This window comes from Neopsephotus bourkii, unplaced genomic scaffold (assembly GCF_033783945.1).
Source record: "Neopsephotus bourkii isolate Nb327-2 ecotype Australia unplaced genomic scaffold, CSIRO-AGI_Nbou_v1 NB_284, whole genome shotgun sequence".
Classification (NCBI taxonomy): Eukaryota; Metazoa; Chordata; class Aves; order Psittaciformes; family Psittacidae; genus Neopsephotus; species Neopsephotus bourkii.
Window position 1 is genome coordinate 1,647,017 of NW_026900793.1, and position 15,983 is coordinate 1,662,999.

The 15,983-nt window shown below is 44.2% G+C and overlaps 1 protein-coding gene across 1 annotated transcript in view; it reads right to left on the reverse strand.

The window, feature by feature from the left end:
• Positions 1 to 210: 210 nt before the first annotated feature.
• POC1A (POC1 centriolar protein A) overlaps positions 211 to 15,983 on the reverse strand; it is a 56,485-nt gene continuing 40,712 nt past the window's right edge. The window contains exons 10-11 of the mRNA XM_061347025.1: positions 12,633 to 12,773; positions 211 to 489 (exon numbers count right to left, since the gene is read on the reverse strand). Of these exons, the coding sequence (XP_061203009.1) occupies positions 391 to 489; positions 12,633 to 12,773 (240 nt within the window). The 3' untranslated portion in view covers positions 211 to 390. The remainder of the gene's footprint in view (positions 490 to 12,632; positions 12,774 to 15,983) is intronic.

Sequence of the window (15,983 nt, forward strand, 5' to 3'; positions counted from 1 at the left end):
GAGCTCTTTGCCTGTTACCTATGGCCAGCACACCCCTCAGCAACCAGCTTAATACAGCCTGTGCCAGACACCTAGCAACTCCAAGATGCTCAAACATGTCAAAACCACCTCAGCAGCACCAAAGGCAGGAGACATGCAACCTTCCTTAGTTAGTACTCAGACCACATGCTGGCTCTGGAAAACACAGGAGATGACAACTGTTATCCACACTTATGAATAAAATATTACTTTTATTTTAGTAAAGTAACAAAGCTTATTTACAACCACTGTACATTCCAATTGAAAAATAGATTGTGCTCCAAGTCGTTAAAGCAAGTCACACACAGTCTGTCAGGAAAGAAGCAACCTCGAACCTCCCAATGCCTTCAGCTCCTGTCTTCTCTCAGGAAATCAGCTCATTTTGTTCTGAATGATTTTCTGCTGATTCTCAAGGCATTCCTTCAGCTTGTCTTCAGTGAGTGTCAGCCTCTGCTCCAGGATGGAAACAGTCTGCAAAACAACATGAAAGCTGCTGTTGACCTGCTCGCAAAGACAAGCTAGGTACTGTACTCTCAGTGCATAGCAAAACAGAGGCGGGTGGGTATGAAGCTCTCCAGCACACACCACCAAGCACCCATCACATCATTTGGTGCTTTCAAACCAAGCTCTGCATTGTTCTCATGAGCAGTTTCATAAGCCACCAGACACACTTCTGCTAATGAGAGAGACAGGTTTTTCAACAGCTATGTCCAGTTCCAGCTTTGATTTTCCCTCCCTGCTTCCATCTTTTTCCTCCCTTCCCTGTACGCCACTGGTTTGCTGCAATTAAAACATGCAAAACTTGCTGGACAAGCACAACAAAAAGCAAGATAACCCTCCCAGCCAAGCATAAGGCACTGCAACATGCAGTGGGAGTGAACTGAAACCCAAAGCAGCAATATCCACCCCAACATAGAGCCAAAATCCTTCTGTGTAATCCAATCAACCACAAAGGATTGTTACATCTTTCTCTGCGCTGAAGTCATCGTGGACAGGATGCACAGGAAGAACATTTTAACCACGTGGCAATAAAAGCTTCTGCTGAAAACCTTTTATTGATCCCTCTCAGATAAGGGACCTGCTTATGCAAAACCGCTTTCAGCTTCCAAAGACACAAGAAAGCCTGATAATAGGCGGTGATGATTTAATGCTTTATTATCCACAAAACTTATCAGCAACAATCAATAGCTTCACATTTCGAGCATTTTTAGTGCATAACATCCTCTGTTAAAAACAAAGGATGTTCAGAACCTTGGACTTTTATAAAGTAATTCAAATAAACTTGGACAACTGCTGTTTGTATAGAAGTTATACATAGTAAGCCTTTTAATAGCGCATTTCGTAAGCACATCTCTAAGTGCCTCAAAAAAGAAAGCAGGTCTCATTATCCCCATTTTACAGCTGGGGAAACGAAAGCACAAAGAGAGGAAATAGCCTGGCTAAGGCCACTCGAGACTAGGAAAAGTCTCCTGTAAAATGATTTGGGGAATGAGATGAATGGGGGGGAAGAGAGAACAGATGTAGTAAAAACAACATGAAGCGCTATGGCAAAGCCATCTCGCAAGACTGCAGATCAACAAAGCGAGACGGGGCTGTGCATCACAGCGTTTACCATAATGCACCCTCTGCTTTCCCCCCCAAACACAGTTCAAAGCTGCCACGTCCATACTGCTGACCCGTGACAAGGCAGAATGGCTAACTCCTGCTGCCTAATGCTGCACTGCTGCAGCTGGAGAAAACTTCACCTGAAAGAAAACCTTTGCATGGCTTAAATATTCCCATGGGCTACAGCACTAGCTTAATTAAAAGGTTTTTCCTCTATTGCCACCCCTTTGAGGCACAAGAACTGCAGCACACAGAGAACCAGAAGAAAAGTGCTGGAGCAAGGGAGTAACACCCCAGGTGCCCCAAAGCCAGCGGGATTCCTCCCATCTATTCAAAGGAGAGAGGATTTCATCCTTTTCATACTCAGCAACACTACTGCTTGGTGGCTGTCTTACAGAAGTCAAGAGCAAAGCTACTCAGGGCAGAACACGGCAGGCTGGATGCCTACCAGGGGTTTACAGCAAGATCTTATCCTGCACGCAACCAGACAGAGAATGAGAAGCAGCAGGAATCCTGGCTTCTCCATTTAAAAACAGAACTAGTAACTCAACACTAAGTTAAAAAGGGGTGGGGGTGAAACACTGCATCAGATATCCTTTAGAAAGATAATCAACCTAATTAATGTCCTGGTCACACTGCCCTAATAGATAGAAGCAAAGCCCCAGGTTACTTGTGGTTCCTATATCTCATGATTTACAGCCATCACAATCCTGTCGATATGAGTTAAGAGCTGTTCCATGCAGCACCATGAGACTAAACGCAAGTAAAGCAGATCTCAGAGTGCTGGATTTGTGAAAAAGCTGCAAGGAAAATGTTTATTGGAATGGAAATTGCATGTAAGTATATGCAAAAAACTCGAAGTGAGTGGTTTTTGGAAACTAAAGGTGGAAAAGTAGCGGTCAGAAACGAAATCCAGGAAGTCTAAAGTAGGAACCAATGACTACAGCCCATTCAGACTTGAATATATGATGCCCAAACACACAGGGCATCTGACATCCTACGAAGGTAAGGGAAAGCACAAATGCTGCCCAGCTGCTATTAGCACCATACTGTAACTTAAAAGACAAGCTTCTTTACTAGCAGCTGACAGCTTTACAGTATTTCCCTGTTGCTACTTATAAAGCAAGCCCTTGTGGGTAGGCAAATTAAACTGCACCCATCCAACTCCTCCGTGTTTGTGCTCTTCAGAAGATAACAAACCAACAACTGCACCAGGGAGGAAAACACTGTTAACCAGATTCAGTGAGGATTCACTGGAGCCAGGTTCGTGCTCGAGCCGCTCCTCTGCGGCAGGACTTGGGCTTCCTGTGTCAGGAGCACAGCACATGTCTCCATTACGCACCAGGGAGTAAATGCTGGATGGTTTATTAAAGCCCTGGCTCAAACTGGCAGCAGGATAACAGCTTAGGCTTAAACAGGAAGAAAGACCAACCTTTCTTTTATTATTAGGGAGTATTTCTGACACTGCACTAACACACTGAGCATTACTATGGACACCAGAACACAAAACGTGATTTTTCACACTAAACTTACCCAAATCACTCCTACCGGCTCTTCCTGCAACACTGGTCTTCACTCATCCTTGCAGACTTACCCTAGAAACAAACTGCTTTTCTTTTGGGAAACGCTATCAAAAAATGATGTAGAAAACAAGTTGTTTCCTATGTATTTTTTAAGCTCTGGGGAATTTCCAGCTCCACACTCCCCCAGGACACCTGAAGTAGCCAGTACTCACACTTGCTTACATGATGACAAGCCCCCTACCCTATTCCTCCACGTTATTTTAACTCCCACAAGCAAAATAATAATGACTTGTGATGCTGTTTCAAGATGCTTTCACCAGTATCTTTTTCCTTAAACCCTGTTAAACATTTCCCTGTAGCAGAGACAGTTTAAGCACCACTAGCCCCAGGGCCCAGGCTTCTGCAGCAGCCCTGGAGGGACAATCAGTCCTGCTTCTTTTGAGGACTACAGATAGGGGGAACCAGTTCTACCACTGCTAAAGGAAACCTGAAGAGCAGAGACCAGAGCAAGCAAGCAGAGGCCATCAGCAAGGGTCTGGAGCAGTGGCAGGAGTCCCTGCCAGGAGAGACAGATGGCTGCTCATTAGTTAACTTCAGCAGTACTTGACCTGGTGGTTGGGGCAAAGCAGGCATGCTTTGGATGGCTGCTCTGCAAGCAGCAAGGTGCAGCTCCTGCCCTGCCAGCAGCGCATGGGTTTGTCAGTGTGCCACTCACACTGGTTTGATTGAGTTAGCACACAGAACAGCATGGGGGTCATAACACTGCTCCAGTGGATCACCAGTAACCGTGGGACCCCAAAAAACCCCCACATACTGATACAACACTTACCCAGATGAGGTTAACAACAGCTTGGCTGATCCTACAAGGAATACGATCCCACACATTGACTGCAAATGTGCTCCAAAGTATTACACTTGCATTTCTATTCCTGTCATCATTTCATAACAGAAAATCCCTCTCCATTGATCGTGGAGGTCGAAGCAGTTCCCAGCTTTACTTCAATAAAAAGGTTCTTAAAAGTTTCCTCTGCCAGTTTTTCTAAGTGTATGCTAAAAGAGGTTTTTGCAGCACTAACGTATTAAATAGCCCAAGAAAACACATCACTTCTACCTCTTCAGATTTTTCTTTTCTGTTTGACATGTTACAAAAGCATCGATTTCTCTTCAATTTATCAGAAAACGCAGAAGTTTCTAAGTTTATCTGCACTGTTTCCTCACTCCACTGTGCTGGTACAAAGAGAGACTTCGGGATGCCTTTTATGAGGCGCAATGAAGCAGCCCATGGACCTGCAGAATGACACTTGCAGAGTCTGACCTGGAGTTGAGGCTTAAGAGCTCTGCCCTCTGTCATGAGCAAGGCCAACACCGGTTTGTTTTCAAGGATCTAGATGCCCTGCTATAACTTCTTATATTTTTCCCCAAAAATGGACATTTCAGAGCCAATCTTAGTCCCAAACATGGCCAAGTGGTACAGCAAGTAAACTGCATCATAAAAATGCTGCCTGAGCATCCAGTGGTCCCTCTTTGGGAAGTAGTGAGTGAGTTAAGAGGTACCTATATACCTTTGGGGCACAAGTCCGTGACACCTGGACCACAGACTGCTGCACAGCGTTGAGGAAGCCTGTTGGCACCATACTGGAAAGTAAAAACAGTCCTTCAAGAAAGAAGTACGACTGCCAACCTTCAAATGCATGCATTAAAGCGAGTAATACTGACAAGTGGCCCCAGTTATTGTATGCTGATCACTAAAATGATACCTCCAACACCCACTAAATACAGTCCCAAGCATATATGCAGTCCTACGAGGAGACAGGCATTATCAAATACCCAGGTCAATGAAGCTTGGGAGCCTGTTCTCTAAATTAACACAGATGTAATAAGCTGCCTGTCTGGTAAGAAGCAGCCTTGCCTCCTATCATACAAGCTTTGCTGGGACTTGCCCCTTCAATCTCAGCAGCTGCATCCGGTGGCACTCAAAGCAGACCCCTGCTATCACCAAGCTTAAAGAAAGCCAGGCTGCCCTCTGCATGTGCAAGTTACACAGCACAGTGTTGAGATGGGACCCAACCAGCTACCACCATTCTGCATGCTCTGATTTCCAGCTAAAGCTGGCCGTTTAGACTAATCAAGGAAGTCAGCCTCTTATCTGAGAGTGCAGCCAGGTATGAAACCTCCAGTTATCAACACTTCATGTAGCAAATGAATGCGTGCGAGGCTCTCTGCATGCTGTGACTAGCTATACTCTAGTGGCCAAAGCCTTAATCTCAGAGCTCAAATGCACAGTTAAGGTGGGTTTTGTTTTTGTTTTGTGGTTGGGGTGTTTGCCTTTTGTTGTGTTTTCGTTTTCTGCTCAGACTAAACCAGGATCTGCTCCCCAGAGCCAGTTTAAATAAGTTCTGTAGCTCCTCAGCTGCTCTGAATGCAGACTTCAAGGCAAACTCCCAAAGCCCATCTGCATGGAGTATTTCACACCAGGCTACAGATATTGTATTAGCTCAGAATGAAGAAAGCCCATGCAGTGCTTCAGTCTTCCCCTCAACCTCTCTTTAATGGGGCTTCACAAGTTTTCCTGGGTTTACTTCATAACATGCTTCAAATTCCACAGACTTTTATATTTGTTCCTAGAAAACACTCAGCTCCGGTGTGGCTAGACAGGAATGTACCAGTCAGTGCAGCACTGTGGGTTAGGAAGTCCCATAAGCCTTCTCAACAGCTCTGCACATTCACCCAATGTCCCTGCTGGGCCATGCAGGTTAGGAATACATGACAAAGCCTGCACAAGTGCAAATGCCCGTGCTAACCTGGCTTTATCAGGATCCCTACCCAGAGCTCCAGATCTGCTCAAGAAGTCTTGAGGCTAAACAACCTCTTTGTCAGTTCTTTCCCAAGATACCATAACCCCACCAGCTGCCTCCAGCCAACAGTCAGACGTGTGCTATTGAAAGGTAAAGCATTTCTTACATGTAGCAGACCAAAGCCCTGCAAGAAGGAGGTGGGTAGTTGTAAAGTTCAAACCCAGCATTGCTCAGCTGACTCTTCCTCATTATTACTGTGAGGGTGGTGAGACATCAGAACAAGTGGCCCAGAGAAGCTGTGGGTGCCCACTCCCTGGAAGTGCTCAAGGCCAGGTTGGATGGGCTTTGGTGTACTGCATGAGCCTACTCATGCCGCAGACACAGTACAGCAATAACACAGGTGATCCCTTGCAGTGCTCGTTGTGCTTTTTACAGGTAGGAAAACCATGCAAGAGTACCTGAAAAAACTAGTATCAGCCACTTAGCCAGACTAACCAGCATGGTCAGTACAGGTATCACAGTGACCAAAGGGACTCTGAAGGACAGAAAGGATGTTCTATTAAATCAATCCTAACCACAGAGATAAGGCACAGGCTCTGCCAGTTTCTTCTGCACAGCGTGGAGACACAAGGCACACAAGCCATCTCTAACTGAGCCTTTCCATTTACAGCCCTCTTACTAGAAGTGTTCCATCACAGGCTGCTGTTGCTTCAGTCTTGACAGCTGATCAGCCTAAGCTAAACTGATGGCACCTGCATCAGATCCTGCCAGTTTCTGGAAGGGAATGGCTGCAAGCTGCGGCACAGCTACTGACAGCTTCCTTGGTCCACAGGTCCTAAGCCTCTGGGGCTGGACCAACACAGACTTCAAGTCTCACCACACACCAAGTTATGATGAGCTACAACAAAACACCCAAGCATCCGCCATGTGAGCAGCTGCACAATACAGTGGTTAGAACCCCAAATGACTAGAGGTCTCCCCCAACCACAAAGACTTCCCATCTCCCTCCCTGCTGCCCAATCTACCTCTGAAAGCATGCAAATCCTCACAGCTGCTGATACCGAATGGCTGAATAACAACTGATGTTCATTGCCAAGGTCTGCTTGTGAAACCAAACTGGGGGAAGTGTTGAGTATTTCTCCCTGTTGAAGGATAATGGAAGGTGAGGGTCCTGTGGGCCTCCAGGGAGACATCAGCACTTTTAAGAAGCCAAGACTTTACACTTTAGAGTATCCTGTTAATACAGCAATGCCCCTAGGAGCACAGTTAATTCAGGTGGTCTTAGACAGAAGAATAATGTATTTGCATTGAAACTTTGGAGATTTTGTAACAAGTATATATCACTGCAGAAAAACAAACTAGCTCTGATGATATACACAGAACTGGCAAAACCCAGGGTATTTCATTTGTTATGAGAGAGATCAAAGCTACTGCACCTCTAAGAGATGGTTTTAACTCCAGAGAAATAGCCTCTTTGTCCCTTAAAATTAAGATTTAAACCCCAAGCTCAGCTGGTATTTCACATATTTTTCAGATGGGAACTTCTTTCAAACCATGTCTTTCAGAATAAAAACTGCTGCAATTTTTCTCCTACGTGTTGGGTCCACCTGTAGCCCGTGTTTGAGTCTTGAGAGCAACACAGAAACCAAGACATCTGCACGAGACAGAGGTAGCAGCACTTATAACCCACCCACTCCACCCCCTCATTTGCTTCTTGACTTGTAACTACTTGAAGTCACAAAAGCATTTGCTTTACTAAACCAGTTACTTAATGTACATTCAATACTTCTCAAAGAGAAAGGCCATGCTCATTCCCCAGCAACACAGACTTTGGAGACCGTGTCTCAAAGGAGTAACAGATTTCACTTTGTTTTCATTATGAGCATTGCACATACAACCAACCTCAGTTTTAATTAAAAAACAACCCTTTTATGTCCAAGTCCTTTGTTTTATGCTAAAGAATTTAATTAAAAAAAAAAATCTTATCTGGCCTCCCTCTGCAATCTTTTCTGGACTGAAATAATCCTTTAATCTCACACGAGCTAGACTGTCCTTCAGTTCAGGCTTGGATTCTTTTACAGATTTACCAAGTCTTCTCCATTTCATTGCATTGTTTGCTCCCAGCTTCAACGGAAGATTACTTTGGGGAAGTATATAAAACTGTTTCCTGTGGGTGGATTATCTTAGCTATTTATGAATTTTTAGGTTAACCTGATTTTGAACTCTTTGTTTGGAGCAGGCATCTTCCTTCCCACGTGAAACCAGCAGCTTTTGCCTCAGTGCCTGCTGCCCACCAGTGCTGCAGATTAACAAATGAACCTCATAGCTGGATGTGTCTGTAGTGAGGGCAAGAGCATATATACAGACTCTTTGAAGGTGATCCTTGCAAATACAAGTGTTCCACTGCAGCCAAGATGGTTACTCACAGATGGTCTTTCAGAAGTGCAGTTCAGCTACAAGGGCAGAAAATGCATCTGAACCAAGCAAACTCAGTATCTGCTCCATTTCTGCTTCAGCCAAAACATATCTTTCTGTTCCAAAAAGTTATCCAAGAGAGAAAATCACCTTTCCTCCCCTCTCCTTTAAGCTCTAATTCTCAGCCCATCTCTTTACACAGGCACAGAGAAACTGAGATCCAGCCCTTGATAAAGAAGAAAAAACAAAAAAATAAACATTTTGTGCTTTCCTCCTTTTCACATTTCTGAAATGCCAGTGAAGAGCAGGAATTTTAAACACTGGGACACCGACAAGGTACTAAGCTGCGGAAAAGGGAGAAGCAAGCAAAGCATAGAATCACAGAATAGTTAGGGTTGGAAAGGACCTTAAGATCATCCAGTTCCAACCCCCCTGCCATGGGCAGGGACACCTCGCTCTAAACCATCTCACCCAAGGCCTCGTCCAACTTGGCCTTGAACACTGCCAGGGATGGAGCAGTCACAACCTCCTTGGGCAACCTATTCCATCTGTAACATACATTTATTACTCCTCTTCCTCATTCCTTTGCTTGATTTGAATTGCCTGCTTTCTACCAAGGGGCACCAGGGTATCTTTAAGTAATCCAAACTACTGGGAACAACCTGCTTACGTCTGGATCTCAGCCTCACTCCACTCTTCCAGGCAGCAGAACTGTCAAACATGCGCTACCCTGCTGAAAAATGCAGCCAAGCATTAACTTCGTTATCTGCATGTGAAGTATGGCCAAACACAAACCACATTTAGAAAAATAAACGAAGCCCCTGTCAGGTCACATTAGAGCACTTTGTTACAAGTAAAACAAAAGATGTCCTGAGAGAGTTCTGGTAGGAGGAAGAGAGGAAAGCTGCATTCAATCACAAACCGGTTTAAAGAAAGACGCCAAAATCTTAAGGAATAAAATCACAGCACAAAGTCAGCAACATACAAATCTGAGGGGGTCACATCTGTTCACTGTACCAGTTACTGCTAGATGTGGTATACAAGAGCTACTGGTTTCTTCTGATCTAGCTTTCTCTAATAAGAACTATAGTACCTAACTGAAGGAGCAAGCCTGTTCGAGTGTATCCTGCTGTGCAGGGCATGATGCATCCACAGCCTCAGTGCTTCTACTTGCAATTGGTGTCTAGCAGGAAGAGACCTCTTAATGGAATAAAAACAATCCCGCTGTCTCTAAGTACATGACACCCCACTTCATCTGGAAATCTATTGTCAATCTATTGTCACTGTACTGCGGGAAGGTACTGATAATTGGTGAGCAGCAGACAATGCAGCTCAAGCGTACGGCTCAGAACAAAGCTCTGCATTGGCAAGAGATGACAGCCTTCAGCTGATGTCTTACTAGTACCTCTTTCAGCAGAAATAGAAAGTATTTGCTCTCCTTCCCACTTCCACATGACACCAGGTTTAGCATGATAAACCCTGAAATGATAGCTACAGGAAAATGTTAGGCAAATAAATAAAACTTCTATTTTTCTAATTTCCAAAAGTAGTTTATCACAACTCTAGTTTCCCCCACTGGCACACGACAGCACGGTAAGTGTTGGAAACTGCAGCACCGCCAAAAAAGCACAGGTTCCACATCAAAAGTATTCCCAATCTCCCCCAAAACTAATAAATCATACATTCCTGAAAAACCATGGATGGCTATAGCAATAAAGGGTTTCTGGACTCTCTTTTCCCTTCACCTGAATGGCCCTGCTTATGCAATCAGCATTCTCTTTAAACAACCGGTACTCGGGAATGACAAAGCAATGATTTATAAGAGGACCAGGAGTGTCCTCAGCCCTTCTCCAAGAAAAAAAAACCCTGACACTTGCTACGTGTTATTTATAAAACATGTTTGTTCCATTTTGAAGCAGCAGTGGTGGTGTCCTTCCATAGGAATCAACAGGCCCAGGAAACACAGAACGTTGGTTTGAGTCTGCCGCGCACAGGGAGCAGTGTCCTATTGTGCCTTGGCAGAAATAGCTAGGAAAGAAAACCAATCCAGCACCAGCACCCATTGCTTCCATTTCGCTTGGATCTCCGTGTGCCATGGCTCCTTCCCAGTCAACATCTAATTGCATGAAAGAGGGGTAACAGTGGCTCTGCTATTGAACATCAGCACTGGAAAAAACAAATCACAGAATCCTAGAATAGTTAGGGTTGGAAAGGATCTTAAGATCATCCAGTTCCAACTCGAGTTGCCACCTCACATTAAATCATGTTGCCCAAGGCTCTGTCCAGCTTGGCCTTGAACACTGCCAGGGATGAAGCATTCACCATTTCTTTGGCCAATCTATGCCAGGGCCTCACCACCCTCGAGAGTTACCTTCCATGTCTCTGCACTGCTACCTGCCTTCATCCCTCCTCCTTAGCCTAGCAATGAGGACTTCTTCCAGGCTCATTGATTAAGTTTGTTTGGTGTTGGTTTGTTTCACTAAGTATCAAAACCATGGCACAAAAATGAAGAATTATGAAGCCATTTCAAGAGTGTGTCAGGAACATCAATTTGTACAGATGCATTTAAATGGTGTTAATACAAAATACAACATACAAAAATTATAACCAATGGGAAATAAAGTACTTCAAGGACAACAAAATAGAGGCAGAATAGCTACAAAAAAGGTAAAAGGCTGCTGAATGCAGTTAGTCAAGGCAGCTTTTTGGATTTTTACTATTTCAGGCCTATTTCCAATTTTATCCTATAACCTACTAATTTATTCCTCCCCCACTGATCTCAATTCCTGCTACGTTTAAAACAACATTTGGAATTTTCTACGGTTACACAATATCTTCGAGAGAGATGTTTGCATTGCTGATACCCAGTTTAAATCCTACACATACTGTTTATTGCAATATTTGCCTCCTCTAAACACCTATGAAGTTGAAAACGAGCCATTACACATCCATCATCAGAAGCGTGGATCCGATTCATGCAATGGAAGATAATAATCACATTCCAAAGCTACTAAGGAGGCGTAAAAACAGCAATAAAACATTTTGTGTACACACAGGGTTGCATTTTACTCACAAGCACGAGGGCCCGATGTAACACGTAAGATTCCCCCCACCCACCCTCCAGTGTTCAGTGTTGTAGAGATCAGAGGGAAAATGCTCTCTTGCACGTCTGCCAAATTAACTTAAATACCTTCTGGTTTTCACCCTACCCTATTTAGGCTGTCTGCAGTACTGGAATGTTTTTTAATGCCTAAAGCAGCTCTATTTCAACCCCCCGACAGGCCCTCCAACCCATCATTTTACACCTTTTGACAAGTACTTCTTAACAACGAAGAGCTAACTTGGACTAATAAACAGTATGTTCAATACCAAGTGCTCAAGACCTGCTTCTTCCTCAGAAACAACACCCAAACTCCCAGAAAAACCCTCCCACGCAGGTTTTTCCGTTCAATGACAATGGGCTCAGCTACAGGAGATCACCAGGGTTTACTGTCCCATGCTTTCCCCTTGCCTCTCACATATCCCACAACCACACAATGAACTTCAGCCCCAGACAACAGTCAGAAATGGTATTTCTTCACAGGAGCAATGAGCAGCCATTTAAACACAAACCAGCTCTATCCCCACATTTCTATTAAGTAAACACATACTGTGATGATCACCATTAACAGCTGGTACTGGTCAAGCACTGCTTAGTGACTCTGAGGAAGAGCTGTATGTTAATGCTTCAGCAAGGGATCAGTTGTTTGCTGGTTGTGGGTGAAGAGCATGTTTCAGAGATGAGACAGAAGGGCCCAGACTTGTTGATGGGAGGAGAACACTGCAGAAATTGGATTGTGTAGGTGAATGTTGGGTGGGGGAAAAGGAGTGGGATCTGAACAGAGCTTGCCTATAGACTGCAGTATAATGGGGGAGGGAAGAGAGACAGATTATACACCAAAACAGAGTCCCACTGCCAACAGCTCCTTCAGGCATTACCTTAGACGAACCATGGCTAATAGCACAGGGAACCAGAGCTGGCTCAAGGAGTGCTCTGCAACACTGCAGCATAAAGGAGTTAGGGGAAGAGCTGGGCCTCAGCTGGAACTCAGGAAGATGTGAAGGAACTGATAAGAGATAAGCTGACAAGCAGATGAAGACAGATTTATCAAAAAGCTACTAAATAGCAAGGTTTTAAACTAGCCACACTTTTATTCTATGAAACTACTGCAAAATACTCCAAGTTCTTCCAGCCAGAGGTACTCTTTTCACTATAAAATAAAAGAGCAAACCATACCTGAGTCAGAACATCCAGCTGTCCCATAATATGCTCCAAGGTATTTGCAAGACTGGTCTCCTCCTCCTGTTGCTCATGGTTCCCCCCAGGATCCTGAGTTTTTGTTTTCTTAAGATGAATACCACAGTCCATTTCTGGTTGCTAGAAAAAGAAAGAGACAACTGGAGAAGGATTTCTGTTTCATGGCAAGGAAACAGTAAAGCACAGCTTATGTTGGGACAGTCAATGCTATTAAAAACAGGCAAGGGAGGAAAGGAACTGTTCTTGCCACAGCTGGAAAAGGAAAAGCTGCTGCAGACTTGTCTGCCTTCCCCAGGTGGAAGGAGTGTTTTGTCATTTTCTGTTTGGTTGGGTTTTGTGTGTGTGTGTTTTTAAACCTTCATCAGGAAAGGCAAACTTTAGATAACACTCCTGAAGCAATACTGCAAGGTTCAGGTTTTGGATGTATGTGCAAAGCGCTTTGGCATGCTCATGCGATACACAGGCAGAGACTGCACAGGAAAATGAAGACTTACTGGGGCCACATGGAAGCACTGCATCCAAACTATAGGAATTAAGTAAGCCACCCTGAGAGGAGCACAGTTATCTCACTCCAGCAGTAAAGTAAAAGCCTCTCTCCATGTCTGGTGGTTGTAAGAATGCAGGGATGCTGCACCACAGTTCACCAGGAGCAAACTGTTCCAATATGAATTAAAACAGGCAGTGTTGATTTAGACATTTTAATTTTGTTTGTATCTTGAACTGGTTTTCCCTCCTCAATGAGGTTAAGAACAAGTTTACTTTGAAGTTTCCATTTCAACTGGTTTAGTTATGCAAGCTTGAATATTTCATTCAGAATAAATTAAGGTTTAAAAGCACAAACAGATCTCTAGTAGAGAACTCATTCTTTCCTTCTCTTTCAAAATGGCATCTTTCTTCTAGAACAAACACTATTTGCATTACTTACCTGCACTACCATCAGTAGTAATGCAGAGAAGTTTATCTAACAAGGTAGCCAACTGGTTAAGCAATTGCAGACTTAAGTTTCTCAATTCACACTGACAGACAAGATTTGAATCTAAAGCCAAGATCACAGCGCTCAAAACTCCATGGCCTGACACCTGGTGCCGCTCCATCCCATGCACTTGTTACTCACACATATGACTAAGGTCTGCAAATCAACAAGCAGCACAGGATTGTGACAGATGGGAAAATGGTCTCCTGAAGTTCTCCCACATGTACTTTTGCTAAGCAAGAAGTCAAGAGTTGCTTCCATCTCTTCTCTTACACACACACTGCTACAAAGGCATTTCTCAGCAGTGCTGTATCCATTTACCTGCTCATCTCTGTAGTTGATGGCAGGTGTGTGCTGATGTGCAACTAAGCTGCAGTATGACCTTAGACTAGCTCATGTAACTTCAAACCCCCAAATGTTTAGTGCATTATGAAGATACACATGTGTACACAAACATACATACATAAATACACATTTTTTAAAAAGGAAATATATATTAAAACACTTTTGCTGCTGTGAGTCACAGATTTTGGCCAACAGATGGGCAAAATAAGCAATAAGCAGCACAAAGAGAAATGTGACTACATAGGGAAACTGGAGACTGAGAGGGGAAGGGGAAGAGGGCACAGAACAGTAAGCTTTGACAGAACGCCTTGCTGCTGATCACTAACTGCTAGTAAGGACTGACCATCCTTCCAGTCCCCATCACCCAAACTACCCTCATACAGCCATCCATCACAAGACCACTTTTGCATAAGGAGATGAAGGGAAAGGTTCAAAGGATGCATATAACAACTGTTCCACAGGGATCACTGTGCTACACCGCAGGCTTGGGATGCAGCTGGGTATCAGGTGGTGCCAGCCACACCAGCCTCTGCTAATTTGCTTCCTCCCACTTGCTTGGATGATTTGGATTATCCACGGGCCCTAGGCCAACACAGCCCACACTCCGGGTCACGCTGCACAGCCTTGGCATGGGAGCCACACTCAAACTACTCCCGGGCTGCAGGTAGCCCAAGAGCCACATGTTGCTGCCTGATGCATTGATTTAATCAATCAAAATACGCTCTTGCAGAGATGAGATAAAACCAGCCTTACAAAGCTGCTATTTGCTGTTTGAATTTAAAAGTAAAAATCAACAACAAAAAATTCCCCCACAAAACACTTTTTCAATGGGTAATCAGCACTAAAAAGCACATTTTCTTGTTATTTTAAGGCTAACTATCCTATTCTGATGTAACTTTAGGTCAGTCAATCATGGCACAGCAGAAATTTAAGCAAGCTAACACTGCATACAACCTGCACTTAAAAACCCCAAACGATGATGAGCTATCTACTTCAAAACCATCAGAACAAGCTGACTCACAGGAGCAGAAAAATGACTGTACTAACATATTTTCTCCCTCTATCTTTATAGCATATGTCAGACAGCTTTTCATAAAAAGGTTAAACTCGGAGTTGATATTCTCTTTGCTACAGTCCACAAAGTTTAAGAGCCTGGCATATTTGGAAGGTCAATACTGCAGAGATGCTCCCACAGGTGATGCTTTATGAATCAGGTGGTCCTTCATCATGCCAAGTTAAAGCCAGGGGCAGCAGCAGCCTCTTCTCACAGATGCTAAATTCTGCTGAGCTGCTCCCAGGCTATCTACCACCCCCATGAAAGCCAAGCAAGCCACCTCCACAGAGCCCAAGCAGGCTCCAGAAGGCACTCTGCATGGTGGCAACACCCCCAAGAATAGAAGTATATCTACACTTAAAATAGAAGCATGATAATATGGCATAATGTCCCATTTCAAACACCGCAGCTGCTGGAAAGGTTCCTTATAGCCCATCACCATCCAGAAGATAACCTGCAGCTAGAACCTTCAGCAGTGAAGTACTGAATTCATCTATCTAAACCAGGGACATATCCAGACATCAAATGAAAACTATGCCAACGTGTCATGGAGTGTAACTTTCAAAAGGGAAGCTTTTAAATGACCCCAGTATTTGAATATTCAGTTCAAGGAACAAGCACATCTTACCTAATCTACCATGGCACTGCAGGTGCAGAAAACAAGTATCCAACACCCACACCTACAGACAGCACTTTGAATTGCCGCCCATAAACAGGCAGGCAGAGAAACCAAAATCAGTTTGCTCTATGGCTTCTTATTCATCCCACCCGCTCTGACGGCACCAGGCTGCAACCTGAAGCAGGGGACCCATCCAAGTGAGCTTCTCAAAGAGTGGCCCCATATACAGGATCCAAAAAGATACTGGGTTAAAGGTTAAGCCTGGATTTGCCCCACATAGGCAGGTCCAGCACAAGGCAGAGATTACTGAGAATGCTGCAGACTCTCAGCTAGACACAC